This window comes from Musca vetustissima, unplaced genomic scaffold (assembly GCF_032173495.1).
Source record: "Musca vetustissima isolate MV318-11 ecotype Yass unplaced genomic scaffold, APGP_CSIRO_Mvet_v1 utg114630, whole genome shotgun sequence".
Taxonomy (NCBI): domain Eukaryota; kingdom Metazoa; phylum Arthropoda; class Insecta; order Diptera; family Muscidae; genus Musca; species Musca vetustissima.
The window spans coordinates 1,700-28,277 of NW_026885216.1; the positions used below are offsets into that span (position 1 = coordinate 1,700).

The following is a 26,578-nucleotide window of genomic DNA, read 5'->3' on the forward strand; positions in this document are numbered from 1 at the left end:
TATGTAGTCGAGCTGAAGGGCAGCTGGTCTATATGTAGTCGAGCTGAAGGGCAGCTGGTCTATATGTAGTCGAGCTGAAGGGCAGCTGGTCTATATGTAGTCGAGCTGAAGGGCAGCTGGTATATATATAGACGAGCTGAAGGGCCAGTTGGTCTATATATAGACGAGCTGAAGGGCCAGCTGGTCTATATGTAAAAAATTGTTGGTCCTTTGAAAAATATTCTTTAAAAAAATATTTCGTTGGTCCCTCAAAAATATTTTTAAAAATCCACGCCTTGCGTTTCTTCTTGAAATAATATTTTTAAAAATGCACGACTTGTGTCGGTCCTTGGAAAATATATTTCTAAATCCGCGCCTTGTGTAGGTATTCGAAAAATTTATTTTTTCCAAACCGAGCCTTGAAAACATATTTCTAAAAATCAACGCCTTCTGTTGGTCCTTGAAGAAACACTTCCAAAAATCCACAATTTGTTTTTTTAATTTATTATTTAATTTTCAAAGATTTATTGAATGTTTATAGAATTTATATACAATTAAGTTATTTTTCTTCTTTTTTCAGCGCTCAAATTAAAAATCTAAAACAACCGCCTAAAATCACTCTTCCCAAAATTTCATCTCTCTCATAACCGCGTCAACACAACAATTCGATGATATGAAGGCAACCGCCATAACAAACAGTCTAACGGCTCAAACGGCACCGACATCAGACAATGCCACACCACTTGTAAGTCACATTGCCACGGCCGCCGCCTCGGCATCTAGCAACGTTGCAACACCCACAAATTCCACCGCCTCATCATCGACCTCATCAACGGCGAATACAACGAAATTAAAATCGGCCCTGAAAGCGCCGAAAGTTAGTTTTGCTCCAATTGATTTTATGCCTCCACCACAAATCACGTGATACGAAAATATGCCGCACAATAACATTGTTTGCGAATGGCTGCGTGCGTTGGGCTTGCAACAATATGCGGAAAGTTTTCTCGAAAATGGTTATGACGAATTGGAGATATGTAAACAAATAGGCGAAATCGATCTGGACGCTATCGGTGTAGATAATGCCCAGCATCGCAGTAAATTGTTGAAAAGTGTCCGCACGTTAAGGGAGAAGGGTGCCGCCTTGGTCTATGTTATGATCAATGATCCGAAGGCGTTAAGTAGTAGTAATGAAATTCTGGCTACAGAATGTGATACCCCAACGACAATGAAAGAGTTGGAGGCGTTAGTGAAGCGGCATTTGGAAGCGGATGGAATTCGCTTGACAGCGCATCCCTACTCAACACCGGTAAGTGAGAAATGTTTACTAATTTAAGAAACTATCGATCGCAAGAATTTTTCTTAAGCAAAGGTAATTATGACATTCTTATAAAGACCTATAAGATTGTGTCAGGACTTTCAATTGAAGGCCATTAGCTCTTATATGGAAGACCATTCGAAATTGGCAGTTGTAGAAAATTTCTTTTAAAGGGACTCTTAGGTTTCCTTAACTCTTCCTGGGCTTCTATTTGCGTTGCAGGTCATCTCGCAAAACTCGCTTCACTTCTGACCTTCGGCTCGCCTATGAAAACATCTGACTTTCAGCTCGTCTATATAGAACAGCTGGTCTTCAGCTCGTTTGCATAGTGCAATATGCCTTCAGATCGTCTATATTGATCAGTTGGCCCCAGTTGCCCCTCCACTTGTCTATATAGACCAGTTGGCCTCCATCTCGTCTATATAGACCAGCTGGCCTCCATCTCGTCTATATAGACCAGCTGGCCTCCATCTCGTCTATATAGACCAGCTGGCCTCCATCTCGTCTATATAGACCAGCTGGCCTCCATCTCGTCTATATAGACCAGCTGGCCTCCATCTCATATGTATAAACCAGCTGGCCTCCATCTCGTCTGTATAGACCAGCTGGCCTCCATCTCGTCTGTATAGACCAGCTGGCCTCCAGCTCGTCTATATAGACCAGCTGGCCTCCAGCTCGTCTATATAGACCAGCTGGCCTCCAGCTCGTCTATATAGAGCAGCTGGCCTCCAGCTCGTCTATATAGACCAGCTGGCCTCATGCTCGTCTATATAGACCATATGGCCATTCAGCTCGACTATATAGACCAGATGACCCTTCAGTTAGTCCATATACACCAGGAGCCCATCAGTTAGGCCTTCTATGCGTCTATGAAAGAATCCTGGAACTTCAGCACGTCAATGAAAGGCTGCAATCCCTTCAGACCAGGCTTTCAGTTCGAAAAGACTCCCAGTCCTTCAGCTTATCCATAAAGATTTCCTGCATTTCAGATCGTCGATAGAGACATCCTGTTCGTCTATAGAGAATCCCTGCTTCAGCTAGCCTAGTAAAGTCTCCATGTTATTCAGCTCGCCTATGGGAGGCTCCCAGCCCTTCAGCTCGTATATCGAGACTCTCTCATATTCAGTTTGTCTATATGGACTTCCTGTCCTTCAGTTTTTCTACAGAAGCTACTTCACTTCAGATAGCCTGTAAAGATATTCTTAAGGTCGTCTTTAGAGACCCCCTTCAGGTCTCAAAGACTCCCTTTAGGTCGCATGTAGATAATCCCTTCAAATCGCATATAGAGACTCCCTTCATCTCGTCTAAAGGTCCTACTTTTAGATTGCCTATAGGACTCCTTTAATCTGGACTATAGAGACTACCTTCAAATCGCCTATAGATAATCCTTTCAGGTAGCCTATAGATAATCCATTCAGGTCACATATAGAGAATGCCTTGAGGTCGACTATAATTACTTACATCTATGAAGACTCTTTGCTCTTCTGTACGTCCATAAGGCTCCCTATTCAATCTGAAAAACTCACTATCAGATGAAGGTTCATGAGGGGTTCGTTGTTCTTCAGTCAGTCTATAAAAGCTCTCTCTGTTGTGTCCTTGCCTTCCAAATGATCCCTATGCTTCAGCCAGTATTTAAAGCAGGCACGGGCAGAGCGTAAAAAATTCTGTTCTCACGTACTTGTCTTTGTGTGTGTGTCAATGGTTTTTCAATTGGTTCAGTTTAATGTGTGTGGGAGAATAGTGATACTTACTCTCGCGATAGTGGACGCGTGCGGGGGTTCGCCCGACTGTGATTTAAAGCCTCACCATACCACGAAAACACCTTCGCCTCCACCAGCTTCTCTAGAAAAGTATCCTATCTTCCGGCTCTCCTTTAGAAATCTCCAATGTCTTCTTATAGCTAATAATCGACTCCAATAGGTATGTGCGTTTGTGTGTTCGCCCAATAATTAATCTTTAAAAAACTAATTATTTTTCCGACTACTTTACTACTCCTGTAAAGTGGATTATTTCCTTGCTTTAACTTTTTTACCAGCCATTACTCTACTTTACTCGCCATGTAGTTGATGAACTTTGACTTTTTATGGCCTCCCGTCCATTTTTTGTTCACTGTAAATTTGTTCCAACTGCTTAATAAAGTTCGGGCAATAAATTTTCACTTAAACCCCTCTTGGCATCGAAAGTTTATTTTTTGCGATTTTTTCAGCTCTCTCAAAAAATATAGTTGTTCTTCTTCTCGATTTACGTGATCGTGCAACGTGTCGCTTTTCCGTTCTATTTTTTTGTTTGTTTGGTTGGTCCATCTATGTCCCTCAGGATTATTTCCGTACTTGACCATAAGTTGTGGCATGGCTGTTGGTGATTTTCTTCCCAGTTTTGTGAATGTGATAAATTTATTACATTGTAGGGCAAGTGACCAACATCAACTAACCAAGTTCATATACCCTGGCCGAGATGCCAGGCAGGCATATGGTCATTATTTAAGTTGGCGGAACAGTGGTGGTGGAAGGGCCACTAATGGGGAATTAATATAAACACAAAAGAGACCTTCTTGAAATGACTCCTGGAAGAGGTATTCGGCGGTACCGGTATAATCCTAGGGAAAGACTTTATTATGGGAGATACATTTTAAAATCATTTTTACTCCAAGTCCCACTGTTTCTTAAAAAACACTTTAGTTCCCTATTCTCTCAGTGGTCACTGATGTATATATACACTCTTTACACTATTACTGCAAATATACGATAATCTTTTTCGATAGTTTTTTCCAATTTTTTTCGAGCATATTTAATATCCTACTTAGTCCACATTATTACCACCATAACAATTCCGTAAATTTTTGGTCGTTGAGCCTGCTCGAGAGTTAAGCCATATGTTTATGAACTCTGGCTATGTGGATGGATTGTAAAATAATGTCAATACTCTATGGGATTTTCTTTGAATTTGTGTTGAAAATACGTGTGTGTCACAATTGAATGGAAGTTCTTGCTACTGCAAGTTCTCCACATGAAAAACGATTATTAACTTCGTTGGCGACCGGATAAAGTTTTCAAAAGGGAATAATGAAGTTGTTTAACAGTTTTTTGGCTAATTAGGTAATAATTAGCAGTTTATGTAGGAGCTCCCATGGTCAAGTGAAAGACCATGTTATTATTATGGTTTATGGATTTTTGTTTGAAAGGCAATTGAAGGTCAGTTGAGCTGTATTTATGGAGTGAATATTATACGTATTCGACAAATATCGAATACGTATAACACAAATATGAAAATTAATAATACACTTTGGGACAAAATCTAGGTCATGGTCTGAGGGGTGTAAAATTCGTATTGGGGATGAAAGACCTTGAAGTAAAAGACTCCAGAAAGTAAAAATTCGAAGTAAAAATCGTCATAGGTCGATGATATTGCATGATATATATATTTTTTTTGCCGGCGAACCTAACAATCCAGAATATATTGCTTCATATCTGGATTTGTAGGTAGCTATTTTATGCATTTTTTAAGATTACATTTCTTCAGCAAAATCGAATGAGGAATCTTTTTTTTAAAACATTTTGTTTGTTTATACGTGCTTTTCGTCCTTAATTTTTTCAAATGGACTCCAATTATCAACATATGCGATTTTTCAAAATATTCTACAAAATGTTTACAAATAAGATTTAAGGTGAGGTCCTCAACGACAAGAAATGGATATGATAATTGTATTTTTTCAATTTTATCCGTGACAGGTTATTAAAACCCTATGTCTCCTCCTCATTTTCCGAATGAAGGAAGCTGTTTGCAGATAACTTACAATGGCATTAGCATCCTCATGTAAAAGTTCCGTTGAATTTAAGGCCATTAAAATTCCCACCTATTGTTGGAGTAAACGACACGTTCGTCCAGAATTGAACGGCATTTTAGCTTATACCTTAATAAAGGTATTCATCAATCATAGTTTCTATTTGAATATGTTATACGGGTTCATTTTATATGTTTTTGAAAAAAATATATCATCTTAATTGTACCAAAAAAAGGATCACACCAATTTTATGTATTTTTTTGTACTTACTTATCCGAGATTAAAAAACATTTCCAAGCCCGTGGGTCTAGTGCACATCTCCTCCAATGTGAAAGACCATGTTCCGAGATGTTGACTTATACTTGGTCTTTCCACCTAATTCATGGGGTCGCTCGCTATTATATGCCTTTTGGGCTGAGACATCCTCATCCATGCTCACAACATGGAACCGTCATGCTGAACATTTCAATACGATCTGCTATATGTCCGCCCTCTAGTGTGGTAATGGTTTATTAAATAATACCTGAATACGTAAGCACCTGTAAATATTTACGTGTAGACTTTTTTCCTAAACACGACAATATAAGTTGCCTTATCTGTTTGCGCAAGTACCCATGTCTCAGATCCATAAAACAGCACGGGTAATATCAGCGTCTTGTATAGTGTATGTTTGGTCTTGAGCGAGGTGGCATTGTTTCTAAACTGTTTACTTAGACCATAGTAACATCTGTTGGCTAGCACTATACTTCTCCGAATTTCAAAACTGATGTTTTTCATACCCTACACAACTATGTTGTCAGGGTATTATAGCTTTGTGCAGCCCCAAAAGTTTGTAACGCCGCGAAATATTGGTCCTAGACCCATCTTTAAGAATACCGATCGTCATACTTTCAAGGTGAGTCGATCTAGACATGTGTGTCCGTCCGTCTGTCCATTATAATTTGTAAACACGATACAGGCCACAGTTATGGACCAATCTTCACGAAATTTTGCATGTAGGATAGGTTCTGGCGAATGAATACCCCTATTGTTTTTGGAAAAGATCGGTTTATATTTAGGGGATGAAATGGACCAAAAACTTTATTTTTGTCGGTTTTTCTGGTCGCTAAATATTTCCTTTGAGAAATTATGGCCCAAACACCGCGAATTTTTGCATGGAGAAATCGGGATAAAGAATAAGCATGCATGTTTTGATAAAGAAGCAATATTTACCGGGTCAAATGGACCCTAACTTTTGTGTGAAAAATGACAAAATTTGTATTCTATAGCGTATATATTTACCACTGAAGGACATAGACCCGAGAAGTGGATAGTATCTCCAAGAGGAGTGGCTGACCTTTAAATTGATACCAATTATATTGACGTAGGTACTCGGATGCGGGAGTACACTTAAATATTTAACGCCTAAAATGTTAGGTGATGATCAGATAATAATTTTTCGGATGAAGTGGAACGAAAACTTCATTATTTGTACTTTTCGAGTCGAAAGCCGAACATCACAACACAACCCACGGTGAGGGGAATCTGGACAAGTAATTAGAGGAGCTGTACTGATTATTAGTAACTTTTGCTGACCTCTAGCCAGTCAAAAGTGTGCAAATTTGAAAGACCGTATTCCAAGAATATTGTATTCACAGAAAATAAGATTTTCATGGAAGTTGTGTTTTACCCTTTCTTCGTGAACCATCCGTAGGCTCGCTTTTATATGCCTTTTATGCATTCAAAACTTATGTCATTAGTTTTATTTATGGAGGTACCAATGTATATAAAATATTTAACTACCTCGAAGCTGTAGTTCTCAAGTTCCACAGTTGGTCGGAGTCTACTGGACGTCTTTCGTGTTGATTTACTGCCAGACCCACTTTGGCAAATCCACATCTCAATTTGTTCGATCAATGTTCGATCCATTATATCGATGGCATCAGCGGCGTAGGCAAGTAACATGTGTTGTTTGGTGTACAGAGTACCATTTCTGTTCACCTTTGCGTCTTGTATGACCTTTTCCAGGTCGCACGAAGAACTATCACCTTGTCTGAATCCTCGTTCGGTATTGAAGGGCTCCGATTAATCCTTTACGACTTTAACTGATGACCATGTGCCAATTAAAGTTATTCTGCATAGCCGTATAAATTTTCCAGGAATGCAGGAAAGTAGACATGGCTTTAAACACCTCTGAACGGATAGGGTTGTCGAAGGCGGCTTTATAGTCGATGAATAGGTGGTATGTGTCGATGTGTTTTTCGTGGGTTTTTTTCCAGGATTTGGCGCAGAGTTAAAATCTGGTCAATGGTGGATTTGCCAGGTCTGAAGCCGCATTGGTATGATCCAATAATGTCATTGACCATTGGCTTTAATCGTTCACACAGCACACTGGATAGCAATTTATATGTGATGGGAAGAAGATTTATTCCTCTATAGTTGACACCTATCGTCTTGTCTCCTTTTTGGTGCAGGGAACACAGGATGCTGAGGTTTCAATCATAGGGCATGCATTCCTTTAGCCAAATTGTACTAATCAGTTGGTGCATGCTCCTGACAAGCATCTGACCTCCAGTCTTGAATAGTTCGGCTGGTAACCCATCGGCACCTGCTGCTTGAGTGTTCTTCAGCCGATTTATTGCTACTCTGACCTCATCTTGGCTATGTGGCATACACTCTATACCGTCATCTATTATTGGTTCTTCACCGCTATTATTTCACCAATATTATTTGATACCAGAAGTTTTTCAAAATGCTCCTTTAATATCCTCAACACGCTGTCTCTATCTGTCACCAGGATTCCTTCTTCATCTCTACAGAAGGATGTGCCTGCACCAAAACCTTCGGTTTGGTGTTTTACCCGTTGGTAGAATTTTCGGACTTCATTCTGACTCCTGTACATCTCGATATGCTCACGCTCAAATTGTACCAATCTGCTGGTGCATGCTTCTTACCAGCATCTGACCACCAGTCTTGAATAGTTCGGCTTGTAACCCATCGGCATCTGCTGCTTTATTATTCTTCAGCTGATTGATTGCAATTCTGACTTCATCTTGACTGGGTGGTATACACTCTATACCGTCATCTCCTATTGGCTCTGGGGTATCTTCTTCACCGCCTCTATTTGATACCAACAGCTTTTTAAAATGCTCCTTCCATATCCTCAAGACACTGTCTGTATCTGTCACCAGGTTTCCTTTTTCATCTCTACAGGAGGATGTGCCTGCACCAAAACCTTCAGTTTAGTGTTTTACTCGTTGGTAAAATTTCCGGACTTAATTCTGACTCCAAATCGAGATGTAGATTTGCTCACGCTCACGTTTTTGTTTGTTCTTTCTTCTTTTTTCTGGAGACATGTTTCTCCTCTCTCCTTTTCTCCCGATAATTCTCCATCACATTACGTGTTCCTACTGTCTGCAGGGTTGTCCTATACGTTGCGGTTTTCACATCAGTAGCATTGCGACTCTCCTGATCGTACCATGGGTTTCTTGGTTGTGGTTTTTGGTACCCAAGTGTTGCTTTTGCTGCAGTTTGTAGGGAGTGGGAAATTCTTTGCCATTGTGCTTCTATACTATTATCGGGACAAGAAGTGCTTTCGTCAAGCAGGTGGGTAAGTTGAGCGGAGTAGGCCTCGGCTGTGTTTGCAGCTTTTCAACATCGAGTTTACGTCTTACATTAGCTCGCAACATTGCAGCAACATTAATACTGGTGCGAACTTTGGTAATGGTCCGAATCGATATTCGCTCCCCGTATCGAGTCTATCACACTTTATCAGGAGAAATCCTTGTGGCCTTGTGTATATCGAGATGCTTGAATCTGGTGCTGCTACCTACCATGTTTTTTGCTGCCTCGAAGTCAATAAACCTCATGCCGTTGTCGGATGTTTCTTCATGGAGGCTGATTTTTCCGATGGCGGGACCAAATTTTTTTCCCTTCCGATTTTCTCCTAGCAGAATTTTAATGTAATGGCCAGGGCAGCAGTCGTATGCAGATTCTAGGTGCTCTTAAATAATGTATTTGGTCTGTTCATCTTTGTCTTCCGTCGGAGCGTTGGTTTTTTACTCTTTACCACTCTGTGGTACAGAGTATTATGTCTTTTGTAACATGCAATAGGAAACGATATAGACACATGGTTCCTTTTGAGAATATGCATATAATCACTTTTTAAGTCGATTTGTGCATGTCCGTCCGTCTGGCCATCTGTCCATGTTAAATTGTAAACAAAGTACAGGTCGCATTTATTATCCGAATTAGATGATTTGGCACAGCTCATCTATTCGGCCCAAGGACGAACCCTATTGAAATTGGGAAAAATCGGTTCAGATTTAGATATAGCTCCCATATATATTTTCGTCCGATTAAGTAAATGGTGCACCAAAATACCACATATCTTTCGATTTGCACAAAGTTTGGCATAGCGTACTAAATTAAGTCTGTAGAGATGTGTGTTTAGATATAGCTCTGATATATGTTCGTCCGATTTTAGGTAAATGGTGCACTAAAGTCCCTATATATGTTTCGATTTGCACGAAATTTGGCATAGCGTACTAAATTGAGTCTAAAATGATGAGCAATAAGTTTCGTGAAAATCGGTTCAGATTTCTATATAGCTCTCATATATATTTTCGTCCGATTTGATGTAAATGGTGGTATTACAAACTGGATTAGTATTAGACATATCCAAATATTTATCCACATTTTATGACCATTATTATAACATTTCGCAATAAAGATTAATGAGCATAAGTTTATTTCCAAACTAAAGAACTTTCAGGGAATCTTAATCCCTCATCTTACAATTTAAGCTACTACAATAAAACAAAACCAAACATTCTCGTAGCTCAAAATAAGGCAAATGTCAACACCAATTCTCTATTTCATCATCATCACCATCACCATCACTTCCTTCGCAATGTCTTAAGAAAACCTGTATCTCTCATCAAATTGAAATTGAATGACAGGATATTACGTTGACATATCTCCTACGTAGATTTTCATTCATAATCACAGCTTTATTGTCGAGCTATACGACAATATCCATCCATCCATTCTGCACACATGTAATTATGTGAGTGAACAAATGTGTGTTACACGCATGTCAATGACCCTTATACGAGTATTATGTTTGTTTGGCTGGTTGGTTGGTTGGTGAGAATAAAAAACGCATCACACAGTTTTTAATGTTGTTTTTGTCAGCTTTTTCTGAATTGTGTTTTTGTTTTTTTTTTCTTTCTTTACTTTCTCACCATTAGTCTTGTAATCCTTGCTGTGAATGTGCGGCTTTTTTTATTTGACAGCTTATTCATATGCGGATTGTCCTTAAGTGTCGGTGCGTGTATTTGTGTTACGTATGTGTGTGAGCACACAATTTCTTTTTTACATTTGCTGTTTGTAAAGTAGAATCAATTAAACAGTGTAGCATATTACACTCGAATAAAAATGTTATGAAAAATGAAAATGAATTTAAATTATTTATGTAGAAAATGGGTCATTGTTTTTTTTTCAAAAATGTGCCCGTTTATTGTGATTGAAATATAACAATTTTTATACTTTTCATAACTGTAGATGTCAAGTGCATAAAATCGTTTGTAGAACCTCGAAAAATTATTTGCAGAGCATAGGTTATTTTGAATCACAACAAATTCTAATAGAATTGTTTAAAAAATAATGTCAACAGCCAATTTCCAGGTTTTTATAACATTTTCACATATTATTTGCACAACGGTAACGCCTCGTCTATTAAATCACGATAGAGTTCGCAATATTTAAGATAGATCTTGTGTACGTACATTACTACAACTTCTAGGATGATAGAGATATATCGATCCCCGTTACATTATAGCCCCTGTTTTGTCTCAAAACTATTTTGGGCAAAATCCCAACAACAACCAAAAAATCACGGGTGGAGCACAACTGGAACAACGAAGGCGATCAGGATCAACTTTAAATAAATAAAAACACTTTTATTTTCATTTTTCCTGATATTGGAAAAAAATCACTTTCCTCTAATTTATTTATATTTTTATACCCTACACGACTATGTTGTCAGGGTATTATAGCTTTGTGCAGCCCCAAGAATTTGTAACGCTGCGAAATATATCTCGACTAGCTGAGTCGATCTAGACATGTGTGTCCGTCCGTCTGTCCACTATAATTTGTAAACACGATACAGGCCACAATTATGGACCAATCTTCACAAAATTTTGCATGTAGAATGGGTTCTGACCAATGAAGACCCCTATTGTTTTTGGAAAAAATCGGTTAATATTTGGGGCATGAAATGGACCAAAAACTTTATTTTTGTCTGATTTTCTGGTCGCTCCAGAATTCGCAATTATGGCCCAAACACCGCGATTTTTTTGGATGGAGAAGGACATCGGGCCAAAGAATAAAGATCAATCAATATTTAGAGGATCAAATGGAACCTGACTTTTGTGTGAAAAATTAAAAAAAAAAATTATATTCTATAGCGTATATATTTACTCTTTACTACTTTATAGTATATCCAAGAGGAGTGGTTGGCCTTTAAATTGATACCAATTATATTGTCGTATGTACTCGGATGTGGGAATTACACGTAAATATTTACAGGTGCTTACGTATTTATTTAGTAACCCATTACCACACTAGAGGGCGGAAATATAGCGCTGATCGCTTTGAAATGTTTCATGAGGTTCCAGCTATGGTCAACTACAACGTCTATAATTTTCGGCGATAATCAGATAATAATTTTGGGATGAAGTGGACCGAAAACTTATTTTTTTTTGTGTTTTTTCGAGTCGATCTTTAGGCCACATTGAAAGCCGAACATCACAACACAACCTACGCTCAAAGAAATCTGGACAAGTATGTAGACTAGTCGGTCAAGAGGGTAAAAATATCGCGAAATATTGCCCAAGTTCAGAATATAGAACCACACAAAGTTATAATTTTTTTGGAGGTTGTGTAGGGTCGTCCGCGTCCGACTATACTGCTCACTGGTTTGAATACTGATTGATTGATTTTTATTTTATGTTTCGTTATCTTAATGATTATAATATCTCCCTACAACAATAACAATACGGGTACACGTTTTGAGGAATTCAAAGACAATTTTTTTGCTATATTGTTTTTTCCTGGCAACAATTTACTATGGCACAGGCCCCATATACAAGTTGCGATATATTTTAGGTATTTTGGCCTTTTCAGATAAATTCATCTGATATCAATCTGATTAAGAATATGCATGATTTGATAAAAAAAAACGTTATAAGTCACCTTGGGTTGCGGTCGAAAATAGATAATTTTCTACAAAACAATTTAAAACGATGTTAAGTTCGGTCCGGCCAAACTTTTTATGTCCTCCACCATGAGGTTGACAATCAAAATATTGGTGTGGAAATTTTGTGATATCGTTATGAAAACACAAAATACCAAATTACAGCGAATTTTGTTCAAAAACGTGTCAAAAATCCCTATATTGGGAGGTACCATACTATGGGGGCTGCCCTTAAATGTGGGTCAATATTAAAAATTTTTAGTACGAAAATGTACTATACAATGAGAACCCAAAACACAAAATTACAGCCAAGTTGGTTTTAATACGTGTCCAAAATCCCCAAAATATCGAATATTGGCTATCGTTATATGGAACCTACACGAAATGTGTTGCGATATATCCCATTTGCAATACCAAACATTTCAGAACTCTATCTTTAACATCGTGATTTCAACAGACGGACATGCCTAAACCGAAATAGAATTTTATTTATCGAAGTCAAAAATCCTAGTTCATGCCAGAGTCAGATATGTATACTTTCCAATTGTGTGGTCGAAAAAAGTGTCCGCCGTTGAAAAGTTGCAATTTTATTACGAAAACAAAACAATTACAAAGTTCAAAAGTCGGACCCTTCACCACTTTGGGTATACACAAGAGATTCTCATATGTACAATATCCGACATAGCATCAATAAAGGGCCATTAAAATAGAATCGGGCGTAATTAAATTAAGTAAAAACCAATACACATACCATTCTGCAATCTATACAAAATTGCATGTCAATCGGGGAGACATGGATTTTTTGATGTACTATTTGTATGAAATCGAGCAAAAAAAAATGGGATCTATATGTAAATCTGGACCTAATTGAGCAACTGTGGCATGCACCATTTGGTATGCTGCAGCACATTACACTCTGAACAATTTTATCTCATCTATATGGAAATATATATATATATATATATGATCTATATCTAAATCTAAACCGATTTCAGCAAGCCTTGACACACATCATTCTTGACTCAATTGAATTCGATATGCAAACATTTCGTATCAATCGGACAGACATTGGAAGTTGGGTGCATCATCTATATAAAATCGGATGAAAATATGTATGGGAGCTATATCTATATATGAACTGACTCCAACAAAGCATCGCATACATCAATTTGGTCCTAATTTTGTATATTGTGGAACATTTTGTCTCAATTGGATAAAAATTTGGCAGTTTTGTGCACCATTTACATGAAATCGGACGATCCTATATATGGGAGCTATATATAAATCTTAACCGATTATAACAAAACTTCGCATCCATCAATGTGGACCTAATTCAGAATACTGTGCAAAATTTTGTCTCAATCGAACAGAACTTGGCAGTTTGGTCATAAAATCTGACAAAACTATACATGGGAGCTATATCCCAATCTGAACCGATTTTAACAGAACCTTGCAGACATCAACCTGAAGCTAATTTAGTACGTTGTGTAAAATTTTGTCTTAATCGGACAAATATTGGGAGTTTGGTGCACCATTTACGTAAAATCGGGCGAAATTATATGTGGGAGCTATATTTAAGTCTGAACGGATTTTCAATTTCAATAGGCCAAAAAAGTGAGCTGTGCCAAATGTCATCTAAATCGGATCATAAATGCGATCTGTACTTTGTTCACAAAAATACAGGGACGGACGGACATACATAAATCGACTCAGAAAGTGACTCTATGCATATTTTCAAAAGGAACCATGGGTCTATCTCGATTCCTTTTGACTGTTTTTCCTTTTCCTTGAGTCCTTTTGACTGTTACAAACATATGTTCAAAGACATATTACCCTGTACTACAGAGTGGTGAAATGTCGATCCACTTTTTCAATTTTTACCTTTTTCATGCAAAATCGTAATTAGCGTCACCGAAACCCCTATATGTGAAATTTATTTATTTCAAAAACTCACTGCTCTAATTATGGCATAAATTGGATATTTGGCCCATCGCCTCTATTAGCCTGTTCGTCTGAGCGTTCCTATTACAGCATTACTTTACTATGAGAAAAATTCACATTTTATCTCAGACATTTTTATACCATATATAACTTTGTTGTGAGGATATTATAGGTTTATATGGCCCAAGAGTTTGTAACGCAGCGAAATATTAGACCTAGGATCACCGAGTCGATCTACATATGTGTGTCCGTCCGCCTGTCTGTCCATTATAATTTGTATACATGGTTATAGACCAATTGTCACGAAATATTGCATGCTGGTTCGGTTCGGACCAAAGAAGACCCGTATACATTTTTGGTAAATATCGGTAATAATTTAAGGAATGAAATGGACCAACAACTTTTTTCCTGTTTTTCTGGCCACAATTATGACCCGAACATCTCTATATTTTAAACAGAGAAAGGAGTGTGACCGTGGAATAAGCATTGACTCAGATTTTTGTTTGAAAAATTACAATTTTTTGTATTCTATGGCTTATGTATTTACTCCTGAAGGACATTGGACCGAGATGTTGATAGTATACCACAGAGGAGTGGTTAGCTTTCAAATTGATACTAATTATATTGTTGTATGAAATCGATTTTGGGAGTTATGGATTTTGGGATTTATGATATTACTTCGTATAATATCTATAATTTTCGATGATGATCATATGATATTTGAGGCACTTCCGCCTAAATATATATATATATATATATATAAATATATATATACAAATATATATATATATAAATATATATATATATATATATATATTTGTTGTTTACTTCTTACGCGTAAACGTCCATATATTATATCATATAAACCTATTATTCGATTTTATCCAAACTTTCCACCTCGTCCTCAAAGGAGTAAACATTTTGAACAAATTAACCCCAAATTGCGGGCATAACTCTCGATAGTTTTTCCAAGCCATCGTATTTGCTACAAAATTGCAACTAGGAGCAATGTCATCAAGTGGCTACCCGCTACTTTTAGTGTGCCCGGCCGAACACCATGAGGATGACAATCAAAATATCTAAAATAATGGGGGGTACCAAGGAGAAAACTTATGTTATAATAGGACCTTAAAAATGCAAAAAAAAAAAATCCGTGAGAAATGTTTCAAAATATCTAATGATGGAGCTACCGGACACAGAGATCAATATTGATATTTTTAGTGAGATGTCAGACAATGAGAATACAAATTACAGCGAACACAGTTAAAAACGTCTCCAAAATTCTCCAATTTTCTGAAACTTGGGTCAATATTAATAATTTTTGGTACGAATATGTGTTATTCAATGAGAACCGAAAATACCAAATATTGGGGGTACTTTAGATCTCAATATTAAATATTGCGAACCGACATGAGTAAATCGACATAGAATTTTATTCTGATTAAGAATATACATATGTTGTGTGCGGTGAAGTTCACGAATGTAAGCGACACGCAGTGGAAGAATATTCAAACCTTTCCGAATGTTAGTTCCTTTCCCAAGTCAGCGTTTTTGCTACAAAATTGGAAGTAGAAACAGGATCCTCAATTGGCTACCCGCGGCTCTTGGGGTGTTAATAAACAAAAATATTGCAAAAAAATAGGTCAGTCGGTGGTGCGGTGCCGTCGTCTTAAGAACAGCGACTTGAGGATGTGAAGGTCTTACCCGTTCATCGGTACAACAGTATTGGATGCAATACCTGTTTCGGTGATATCGTGGGAATTATTCATGCCATTAACTCATACATATGATGCCCCCACCCAGGCACGTATTGATCTAGATTGAGAGGTCCGACGATATATGAGAGAACCTTTTTATCGCCAAGCCTATCGATCAGGATTTAATAGCATTCGCAAGTAAACAGTGGCCCAGGCATTTGAATTGAATATCATATGAATACAGTTTTTGAAGTGTAGCCACCACACACATCAGCAGAAGACCGGCATTTACCAAGAAAAATGAGTGTGGACTAGGGCCTCAGGATATGCTGATTTTCTTGTTTGTTGCCGATCCAGAATATTTTTGAAATCCTTGAATTTTATTTCATGTTATACATTTTTCTGGTGTAATATGTACTACTTATAAAAATTTCGCTTTCCCAAAAAGGCAACTTCTTCAACTGCAACACGAAAAGGAGGAAAATGACGATCAAGCAGCTGCAGTTGCACACTTGCAGAAAGTTGCAGGCGAAAAACAATGTAATTATTTTTTCAAGTTGTCAAACGTGCGTGATTATCTTCCCATTTGTTGTACTTGATCGCCAGTCAGCCAACAACTGCCACCATCGGCAGCAACAACAACAACAATTTTCGTTGCTACTTCCCAAACTTGATGTTGTTTTTGCTCGCACTTTTACCGCGTATTTTTGCGTAAAACTTAACGATTTTTTTTTTCGGTTACTCTTTACATACAATTCAAACGTACGTTTATTTTACAAACCACCTTCATCACTTCACACCCTCTATCCGAAGATTGTCTTAAGAGATTTTTAAGTCAGCTAAAACAATATTTACCAAAAGTACAAAAGTTTAAAGTGCATTATGGTAGTATAATGGGGGGCACGTTGGAGCTTAACGACAGTCGACAACACTGTCGAATAACGCTGTCAAGAAGATAAGATAACCGCCAATTGTCGATGAAGAACGGATGCAGGGCCGAGAGAAGTTGTGGCATAAAGAAATTAATAACAAGATATTTATTTCGTCTTTGTGGGATTGAGATTGAGGAGAAAAAACTGGAAGATGAAGAAGTTATAAAAAATGCGGAACTTTGTGGCTTCTTTGGGGTGGGAGGTTCAACCGAGTTAGTTGCAACAATTATTTACTGAACTGGGGGATAGGGAAAAATGTTGATAATTGTATTTGTATAACCACAAAACCAACACGGCAATGACAGTCATATGTCATTTCGTCATTATTACTATATGACGTTCGTCATTCAAATAGGAGTAACATTTGCGTTCTTTCTAGAATCTGAGAAAGTAAAGATTTAATCTCTACAATTTTTTTCTGCAACCTAAAGCCATTGGCAGTCATTTTTTTGTTTACATGTGTGTGTGTGTAAGTGAATGTCAAAGAATTGAAATTTTCATTTGTATAGTCAAATGGACTTTCGTTCCACATTCGTTTGTTCGCTTTTGCATTCATGCATTCGTTCACTCAACCATACAAAGAATTTGTAAGATGTCAGGTCACCGTGTATCTGTTTTGTGACGATGTGTGTGTGTGTCTTCTTCTTTTCTGTTTGGCGAATTGCTCTTTATTGGCTGTCCCTGAACCAGTGACATATTTCATATTCATATGAATGGTGATCCAACCAAAAAGGACATACATAGATTTCACAAAAAAATGCTGTCTTCTTTTGTGGTCGTTGCAAGTTGACTGTCAGTTCTTTTAAAAAAGTCCAACTCAAAGACTTAGACATAACTAGTAGTTTTTTTCTGCTTTCTACTAAAAAGGACTTAATCTGGGTTTCCTTTGTGTGTCTGTCTGTGTTTAAGGTTTGTACCTTTTTTTGCGATTTATTTTTTCTAGTCAGAAAACGCACTTACATTTACATTCGTATTCGTTTTCGGATACACATTCATCATAATTTCAATTCAAGTTGCCATCAACATTGACATATACATGAGATGATGGCATACATTTATGTTATGGATATTCATTACCGAACAGTCATGGACAAAAGTTTACATCACATAATTTTTTAATAATTTTTATAAAACAGTATTTTTTCAAGCACTTAAAGAATATTTTTTCAAGGACTAAACTGGCGTGGATTTTTTAAACAAATTTTTTCAACGACCATCCAAAAAGGCGTGGATTTTTTAAAGAATATTTTTTCAACGACCATCCAACAAGGCGTGGATTTTTTAAAGAATATTTTTTCAACGACCATCCAACAAGGCGTGGATTTTTTAAAGAATATTTTTTCAACGACCATCCAACAAGGCGTGGATTTTTTAAAGAATATTTTTTCAACGACCATCCAACAAGGCATGGATTTTTTTTAAAGAATATTTTTTCAACGACCATCCAACAAGGCGTGGATTTTTTTTAAAGAATATTCTTTCAAGGACTACAACAGGCGTAGAACAATAAGACCATTTATAAGCCTGGTTTTTGAAGACCATTTATAGGCCCTTAAGCCTGTTTTAAGGTTTATTTACTGGTGCCTTAACCTCGTTATACCCTTCACCACACTGTGGTACAGGGTATTATGTCTTTGTGCATATGTTTGTAACAGGCAAAAGGAAACGAGATAGACACATGGTTCCTTTTGAGAATATGCATAGAATCACTTTCTGAGTCGATTTACGCATGTCCGTCTGTCCGTCCGTGCGTCCATGTATTTTTGTGAACAAAGTACAGGTCGCATTTATAATCCGATTTGAATGAAATTTGGCATATGTCACTTATTTGGCCCAAGGACGAACCCTATTGAAATTGGGAAAAATCGGTTCAGATTTAGATATAGCTCCCATATATATATTCGTCCGATTTAATGTAAAAAGTCTCTATATATCTTCCGAATCTTCCGAAATTTGGCAAATCGTAATGAATTAGGCCCAGAATGATGTGTGCTGAGTTTCATGAAAATCGGTTCAGATTTAGATATAGCTCCCATATATAGTTTCGTCCGATTTTATATAAATGGTGCACCAAAGTCCCGATATATCTTTCGATTTGCACGAAATTTGGCATAGCGTAATGAATTAGGCCTAAAATGATGTGTGCTGAGTTTCATGAAAATCGGTTCAGATTTAGATATAGCTCCCATATATAGTTTCGTCCGATTTTATATAAATGGTGCACCAAAGTCCCTATATAACTTTCGACTTGCACGAAATTTTTCACAGTGTAATGAATTAGGCCTAAAATTATGTGAGCTGAGTTTCATGAAAATCGGTTCAGATTTAGATATAGCTCCCATATATAGGTTCACCCGATTCAATGTAAATGGTCCACCAAAGTCCCTATATATATTTCGATTTGCACGAAATTTGGCACAGCGTAATGAATTAGGCCTAAAATGATGTGTGCTGAGTTTCATGAAAATCGGTTCAGATTTAGATATAGCTCCCATATATAGGTTCGCCCGATTCAATGTAAATGGTCCATGGTATATATTTTTCTATTTGCACGAAATTTAGCGTATCGTATTATATTAACTCTAGAATGATGTGTGCTAAGTTTCGGGAAAATCGGTTCAGATTTAGATATAGCTCCCATATATATCTTCGTCCTATTTAAGGTAAATTGTGTACCAAAGTCGATATATATCTTTCGATTTGCACGAAATTTGGAACAGTGTACTAAATTAGGTCTAGAATGATGTGTGTTAAGTTTCCTGAAAATCGGTCCAGATTTAGACATAGATCCCATACATATATATATATATATATACCTGTATATATGTATATATATATCCGTCCGATTTAATGTAAATGATGTACCCAAGTCTCTATATATATTTCGATTTGAACGAAATTTGGTACAGCGTACAGAATTAGGTCTAGAATGAAAATCGCTCCAGAGTTAGATATAGATATATATTTTTGTCCTATTTAATGTAAATGGTGCACCAAAATCCCTATATATCTTTCGATTTGCATGACATTTAGCACGGCGTAATGAATAAGGTCTAGAATGATGTGTGTTAAGTTTTGTGAAAATCGGTTCAGATTTAGATATAGTTCCCATATATATTTTCGTCCGATTTAATGTAAATAGTGTACCAAAGTCCCTTAATATCTTTCGGTTTGCACGAAATTTAGCACAGCGTAATGAATTAGGTCTACAATGATTTGTGTTTAGTTTCGTAAAAATCGGTTCAGATTTAGATATAGCTTCTATATCTGACCAAATGAAAAATTTAGTATCGTTTGCAGAATGACATGTTTATGGATCCAATTTCATTTTACTGGTTCTTTAAAAATGCGACGTCTGTTAGGATTCATCTGTTGAATATACCTAAAGTGGTGAAGGGTATCATATAGTCGGCCCCGTCCGACTTTACAACTTTCCTTACTGGTTTTTAAAATGTATTTATTGACCCCTAAGCGTGGATTTTAGAGTCCTAAGCCAGGATTCTTAACGACCGATTCTAGACCCCTAAACGTAAACTTTTGAAGATCAGTTTTAGGTCCCTAAATGAGGATTCTTAAAGACCATTTTTAGACCCCAAAACGTGGATTTTTTAAAGGTAAATTTAAGCCCCTAAGTGTGGATTTTGAGACCTCTAAGCTTAGATTTTTAAACACCATTTTAAGACCCTCTTAGCGTAGATACCATCATTTCCTATTAGCGTAGGTTTTTCTAAAGACAATTTAAAGGTCTCTAAGCGTGGATCTTTAAGCCCATGTTAAGGCTCCTAAGCTTAGATTTTTACAGACCCTTCTAAGCGTAGATTTTTATACCCTTAGCCTTTAGGCAAATGAGGGTATATACACTTTGATACGCAGAAAATGTGCCTCATCGAAATATTGGATTTGGACCAAATCCGTTTCAGAAAATTTGGAGTCGATTTAGCCACGTCCGGACATGTAGCCATGTCCGTCTTGCCAGCCAGTCAGCAAAACAGACGGACGTCTTGCTGGCTGGCTGGTGCGCACGATAACTCTCGAAGAAAGCAACTGATTTCATTCAAACTTTGCACATCTTAATGGACCCATTGGTCCACTCTTTCCGGTACCTCCCACACAAAATAGTCAAAATTGTGCTAAAAATTAAATTTTAATAACATGCAAATGGGCTATCCGATGTCAATGAAACTTTGTTTAATCTATTATCTTTACCAAGCCTAGATAAAGTTGGTCAACTCCTTCTAGTACATCCCCCACAAATTGTCCACATTTTCAATATTTGTAAATCCAATATCAGGCGAATGGATGGTCCGATGTAAATCAAACTTACTTACGAAGTCTAGATTAAGTCCGAAGATGGGACCCACTCCTTCTGGTACCTCCCCCACAAATGGTCAAAATTTTCAGTATTAGTAAATTCAATATCAGGCGAATGGAATGTATGATTTGAACCAAACATTGCACAACCTATTATCTTTACCAATAATATATCACGTTTGAATAGGGGACCCATTGGTCCACTCCTTCTGGTACCTGCCCCACAAATGGTACACATTTTCAATATTTGTAAATCGAATATCAGCGAATGGAATGTCCGATTTGAACCAAACCTTGCACAACCCATTATACTTTCAAAGTCTAGATTAAATCAAAAGATGGGACCCAGTAGTCCACTCCTTCCGGTACCTTCCTCACAAATGGTAACAATTTTTAATATTTGTAAATCGAATATCAGCCGCATGGAATGTCCGATTTGAACCAAACCTTGCACAACCTATTATCTTTACGAAGTCTAGATTAAGTCAAAAGATGGTACCCACTAGTCCACTCCTTCCGGTACCTCCCTCACAAATGGTCAATATTTTATAAGATGTTATCAACATTAAATACGAAACCTCTTTAATAAAAACATATATCTTATAAATCTAATAATAAAATCTGTGTCTAATTCCGAAGACCACCGCAAACCATAGGCTGGGATCGGCAACACCGACTGACACTTTTTTACTTGCTTAAAGATAATTTTAAAACTTCTAAGCGTAGATTTTTTAATGACAATTTTAAAACTTATAAGCGAAGATTTGTTAAAGATAAGTTTTAGGTTCTATAGAAGACCTCTTGTATACAATAGAACACCTCTTCAAGAACAAAGATGGCCTCTTTTACTATAGATGAAACCCTCTTCTATGCTATAGAAAAATATCTCTTCTTAACTATATTGGACTTATACTACCTTCTCTTATATATTCTATCTGTTGCATAATTTCTTGTACCACTGCACCCCTTCCCCACACATTTCTTGTGTATATTATAAACCCTATATATCCCACATGTTGCAATTATGTAGCTGTCGTCTCGTACAAATTGCGAATGTAAACAAAATTTAATTTTCATTTATAAAATCTTATGATGACATGACGTGACACCCTCGCCCTACCGCCTACAAACACGCATACACACACACTTCGAAATATTGCACTTTCCGATGCAGCCTGATTTCGAAGGAAATTCCACCAATACACACAACCATACCTTTTGGGCGGCAAATGAATTTCGAGAACGTTGGAACTTTGGTTGTCGGTGCTGGTGTTGTTGTTATGAATCCTGACCATTTACTCTGATTGGCATTGCGTAGCTTCGTGCGGAGTGTACTCCTTGTAACCATGTACCCCCTGTGTCATAGACTAAACATTGAAACATTTCTTTTTTTTGTTTTTGTTACTTCTCATATTTACATTAATCCATCTTTCTGATGTATGGTGGTGTAGACCAAGGACGACGACTATAAGCCAACTGATGTGTGTATCGTTTTTTGAGAAACATTCTGATTGACCTGATCCTGATGGGATGGCGGAGAGGGTGTTTTGTTGGCAATCAGTTATTTTTATTTTGCAGACTATTTACTTTGCGTTCGTGTGGCATGTCATGTCACAAGTACAGATGTAAGTAATTGGGTGTTGATGTTGTATGTTTACAGGTACTGGTCGGATTGCAGGAGATTTTTACAGTGGTTGGAAATTTTTAATTTAACTTTACTATAAATCGGCTTGCTATATATAAGGCTATTGAAGACCTTCAAATTATACATAGACCCCATATAAAACTACCAATCCATTTTCGGTACTTTAAAGATCTTAACCGCACTTTCTCACCGAAATGTGATCTTTGGCCCACATTTTAGTATACCGATTTTCACTAGCGCAATATATGTCCTCTTTAATTTATTATCAATGGGCAGGCCACAATTGTGAACCAATCGTCACCTAATTTTACATGTAGGCACGGTTCTGACCAAATGCGTTATCTAAAATAAGGATACACATATTCTGTCCTTAGATGATCCGTATATGTCTTCCATATTGAAGGTATATGTGGCATATTATACCTTGGAATATGTATTCGAACCTTCTATTTGCTGAGTATCTTTTGGAAACAAGTATAGAGAGGTGTTACCAGAGTTTTATATCTATAGGGTCCCTATTCGAATTACTATTTCTAATAGACTTCCGTCCTATTTCTATTCCTTTTTATGTTCTTCCATCCAAATAATAACATTAACACGTTTGCGGAACACTGTGTTATATTCCTTGTCAGTTATAAAAACAATTTTGTATTTTGACAGTCTGTCCTGTCACTGTTCAAACATTGGGTACTCAATTTTTTCATAATTGTTTCTCCGAACATTTCATGGAAGAATCAAAGTGAGTTGCGTATCTTTTTTCCCTCCAATCCTTGTGACACATTCGCATGACGCAAAGCTTATCCCCAACCGAGCGGGTGATGCGCAGCGGTTACGGATTTCTTTGCATTGCGGTTTTCAATACCAACATGACCGGAGAAAAAAAATTAAAATAAAAATCTTACGGACCTGCCTACCTACCTTAACTTCGGAATGGTGACCACAATTACATGTACTCAACTGTGGTTTATTTTTTGTTTAAGGAAAACACTTCAGAGGTGAATGGGTGAACTAGATGTTTGTTGTGACATTTATTTATTTATTTTTTTTTGTTGTCCACAATTTGGGTTTCAAATATATTTCGGTAGTCCTTCAGTTTTTCTACTAATTTTGGTCATTTGATATTATTTTTTGGTAAGGAATATTTTTGATAATTGAAAGAAGGATGTGGTTTTGGTTTTGTGTTCGAAAATATTGTGGGTAATAATTTTATAGGGTTGTTTATATGTATATATGTGAGTACATCATCTTGGCTAAGATGTCCCCATGTAAGAGCTACGTCTATAGATGAAATATCCAAGCTCAACATTTTGAGTTTATACGGAATTTATTTTTGTGCACAGCTATAGGTGTTTCCGGGATGGTTTGTAAATGTTGAAAAGTGCAACAAAATCATCCAAATATTGGTATATTTGAGGAAGCCAATTGTAATCTTCTGAGCGATATTTTTCATTAAAAATTTCATGCAAAAATAGAATAGAAACCATACGATACCCAGCACAACTACCCGGGAACTCCTACTTTCTGCAGATGTTTATTTCGAGCCTGGGCAATTTTTCGTGATATTTGCACTTTCTTAACCGATTAGAGATCAACAGCACCTCTTCCTAACTCTGACATATTTTCCGAATATTCCCCATATTCATTACAGCCTTTGTAATTTCTTATCGAGATTCCCTTCCCCATGGGTTGTGTTATGATGTTTGGCTTATGGCCTATAGATCAACTCGAAAAAACACAAAAAATTCAGTTTTCGGTCCACTTCATCCCAAATGGTTTATGTGTTCATCACCGAAAATTATAGACGTTGTCTTTGACCATAACTGGAACGTCTTGGAAAATTTTAAAGCGATTAGCGTCTTATTTCTGCCCTCTAATGTTAATGGGTTACTAAATTATATCTGAATAAGTAACCACCTATAAATATTTAAGTTTAACTCTCACATCCGAGAACACACGACAATATAATTGGTATCAATTTAAAGGTCAATCACTCCTCTTGGATATACTATCGACTTCTCGGGTCTATATCCTTCAGGAGTAAATATATACGCTATAGAATACAAATTTTGTAATTTTTCACACAAAAGTCAGGGTACATTTGACCCGCTAAATAATAAGCGATCTTCATTAAAACAGGCATGCTTACTCTTTGGCCCTTCTCCATGTAAAATTTCGCGATTTTCGGGCCATAATTGCGGTCTCGGGAGCGACAAAAAAAAAACGACAAAAATTAAGTTTGTGGTCCATTCCATCCTCTAAATTTTAACCGATCTTAGCCAAAAACAATAGGGGTCTTCATTGGGCAGAACCAATCCTACATGCAAAATTTCGTGAGGATTGGTCCATAAATGTGGCATGTATCGTGTTTGCAAATTACGGATGGACGGATACACGTGTCTAGATCGACTCAGCTAGTCGAGATATTACGATCGGTATACTTAAAGGTAGGTCTATTTCGCGTCGTTACAAACTCTTGGGGCTGCATAAAGCTATAATATCCTGACAACATAGTTGTGTAGTGTATAATAATATGTTAACCTAAACTCCGTCGGGAGGGTCAGAAAATATTTTCGCCCGAAGCCCTTAATAGCACATTATATGTATTTCGGTCGTAATAAACAACAAACATACAAAAAAATGGGTTCGGGAGTGTGAGAACTATATATTTAGAATATTGTGCGACAGATCATTTTATCCCACCAATAATCTGGACTGCAAAATTACAGAGCTTTCGCGTGGTAAAATGTGGCTGAAAAGGAACATATATTATCCTCCAGATAAGCGAATATTTCGTGATATTTCTTGACCGACTTGAGGTCAACAAATATTACTAATATTCAGTACAGCCCTTCTAATTACTTATCGAGATTCCCTTCACCGTGGGTTGTCTTGTGATGTTTGGCTTGTGGCCTATAGATCGACTCGAAAAAACACATAAAATTGAGTTTTTGGTCTACTTCATCCCAAATTTTTTATGTGATCATCAACGAAAATTATAGGCGTTGTCCTTGACCATAACAGGAACCTCTTGGAAAATTTTAAAGCGATCAGCGTCTTATTTCTGCCCTCTAATGTTAATGGATTATTAAATTATATCAGAATACGTAATCACCTATAAATATTTAAGTGAAACTCCTACATCCGGGTACATACGACAATATAATTGGTATCATTTGAAAGACCAACCACTCCTCTTGGATGTACTATAAACTTCTCGGGTATATGTCTTTCAGGTATCTTTTAATACAATAGAATAGAATACAAATTTTGTAATTTTTCACACAAAAGTATGGGTCCATTTGACCCGCTAAATATTGACCGATTTTTTTCGCGATGTTAGGGCTATAATTGTGGTCTCTGGAGCGACCAGAAAAAAACGACAAAAATAAGTTTTTGGCCCATTCCATTCCCTAAATATCCACCAAAAACAATAGGGGTCTTCATTGGGCAGAACCAATCCTGCATTCAAAATTACATGATGTTTGGTCCATAATTGTGGCCTGTATCGTGTTTTCAAATTATAACGGGCATACGGACGGACGGACACACATGTCTAGATCGACTCAGCTAGTTAAGATATGGCGATCCGTATATTTAATCGTGGGTCTAGGACCAATATTTCCCGGCGTTACAAACTTTTGTGGCTCCACAAAGCTATAATAAACTGACAACATAGTTGTGTAGGGTATAATAATATGTTAATCTATAATCGGTCGGGATGGTCAGAAGTATTCTATCCT

General features: G+C 37.0%; 1 protein-coding gene across 1 annotated transcript in view; it reads left to right on the forward strand.

The window, feature by feature from the left end:
* Positions 1–707: 707 nt before the first annotated feature.
* The window catches only part of LOC133332333 (uncharacterized), a 50,823-nt gene continuing 24,952 nt past the window's right edge, over positions 708–26,578 (forward strand). Inside the window, exon 1 of the mRNA XM_061540731.1 lies at positions 708–1,285. Within this exon, the coding sequence (XP_061396715.1) occupies positions 914–1,285 (372 nt within the window). The 5' untranslated portion in view covers positions 708–913. The remainder of the gene's footprint in view (positions 1,286–26,578) is intronic.